At 36.2% G+C, this 1,138-nt stretch overlaps 1 protein-coding gene across 2 annotated transcripts in view; it reads right to left on the reverse strand.

The window, feature by feature from the left end:
- stab1 (stabilin 1) overlaps window positions 1-1,138 on the reverse strand; it is a 71,588-nt gene that overhangs the window by 58,614 nt on the left and 11,836 nt on the right. For both annotated transcript variants that reach the window (XM_024269883.2, XM_024269882.2), the window contains exon 7: window positions 372-485. In XM_024269883.2, coding sequence (XP_024125651.1) covers window positions 372-485 — 114 coding nt within the window. The remainder of the gene's footprint in view (window positions 1-371; window positions 486-1,138) is intronic.

The following is a 1,138-nucleotide window of genomic DNA, read 5'->3' on the forward strand; positions in this document are numbered from 1 at the left end:
CTTGGTCCCACCTCTGCTGCTTTGTGCCAAAATCACAAGATTTGCAACACTTCCGCATTTCACACGTAGCCTCTTCTAGCTGTAGGTGGTGGACATGCGCAAGTAAAAAGTAGAAAAGGAAAATGAAGAAGCCCCTCGTCCAGGGTAAACTAAAAGTAGGATGTTTGGTGCGAACATGGTTTGAAAAATTCCTTGCTGTGCAATAAACTTGAAACAAATATTTTTTCTTCCAGTAGGAGCTAAACAGGTTGTACTAAAGTAAAAACTAAACATAATCCAATAATAAACAATATGAAACATACACAGAACTGGTTTAGAATTTTCTTCAAACCATAAAGCCCTTTTGATCAGAAGAAAAAAAAGACACCTACCAATGCATTTGTTCTGTGAGGACCTTCTGTAACCAGGCAAGCATTCACATGCAGCTTCGACTCCATCTCCTTTGCAGTACGAGAACGGGCTGCAGGCACTGCACTTACTGCTCACTGTGGACAACGTAGACAGAGCAGGTCATGCACAAACACAATACAAATATGTACAGAAGGAGATAAAAATGTAAATAACCAGATATACTTTATCAGGAAACTATACTGTTTCTTCAACATTTGCTGTTGTTTTCTAACATTTTAGCTTCTTTTTTCTGAGCTTTATCACAATATACTTAATAGTTGATTTAAAATAAATAATAAATAATATATATATATATATATATATATACATTTTAATATATATTATTTAATTTTATATATGTACAATATATATATCTAAATTATATATATCTATATATATATAGATATGTATATAGATATATATAAACATTACACAAATTATACATGCAGATATATATATCTATCTCTCTCTCTCTCGATATATATAAATATATATATATATAAATATCCATCCATCCATCTTCTTGTCCGCTTCTTCCCTTACGGGGTCGCGGGGGTGACGGAGCCTAACCCGGCTACTGATGGGCGAAGGCAGGGTACACCCTGGACAGGTCGCCAGTCTGTCGCAGGGCCACAATCACACACATTCACTTTCGAATTTACACCTAGGAGCAATTTAGAGTCACCAATTAACCTATGAAGCATGTTTTTGGATGGTGGGAGGAAGCCGGAGTCCCCGGTGAAAACCC

The sequence above is a fragment of the Oryzias melastigma genome, linkage group LG5 (assembly GCF_002922805.2).
Source record: "Oryzias melastigma strain HK-1 linkage group LG5, ASM292280v2, whole genome shotgun sequence".
NCBI lineage: Eukaryota > Metazoa > Chordata > Actinopteri > Beloniformes > Adrianichthyidae > Oryzias > Oryzias melastigma.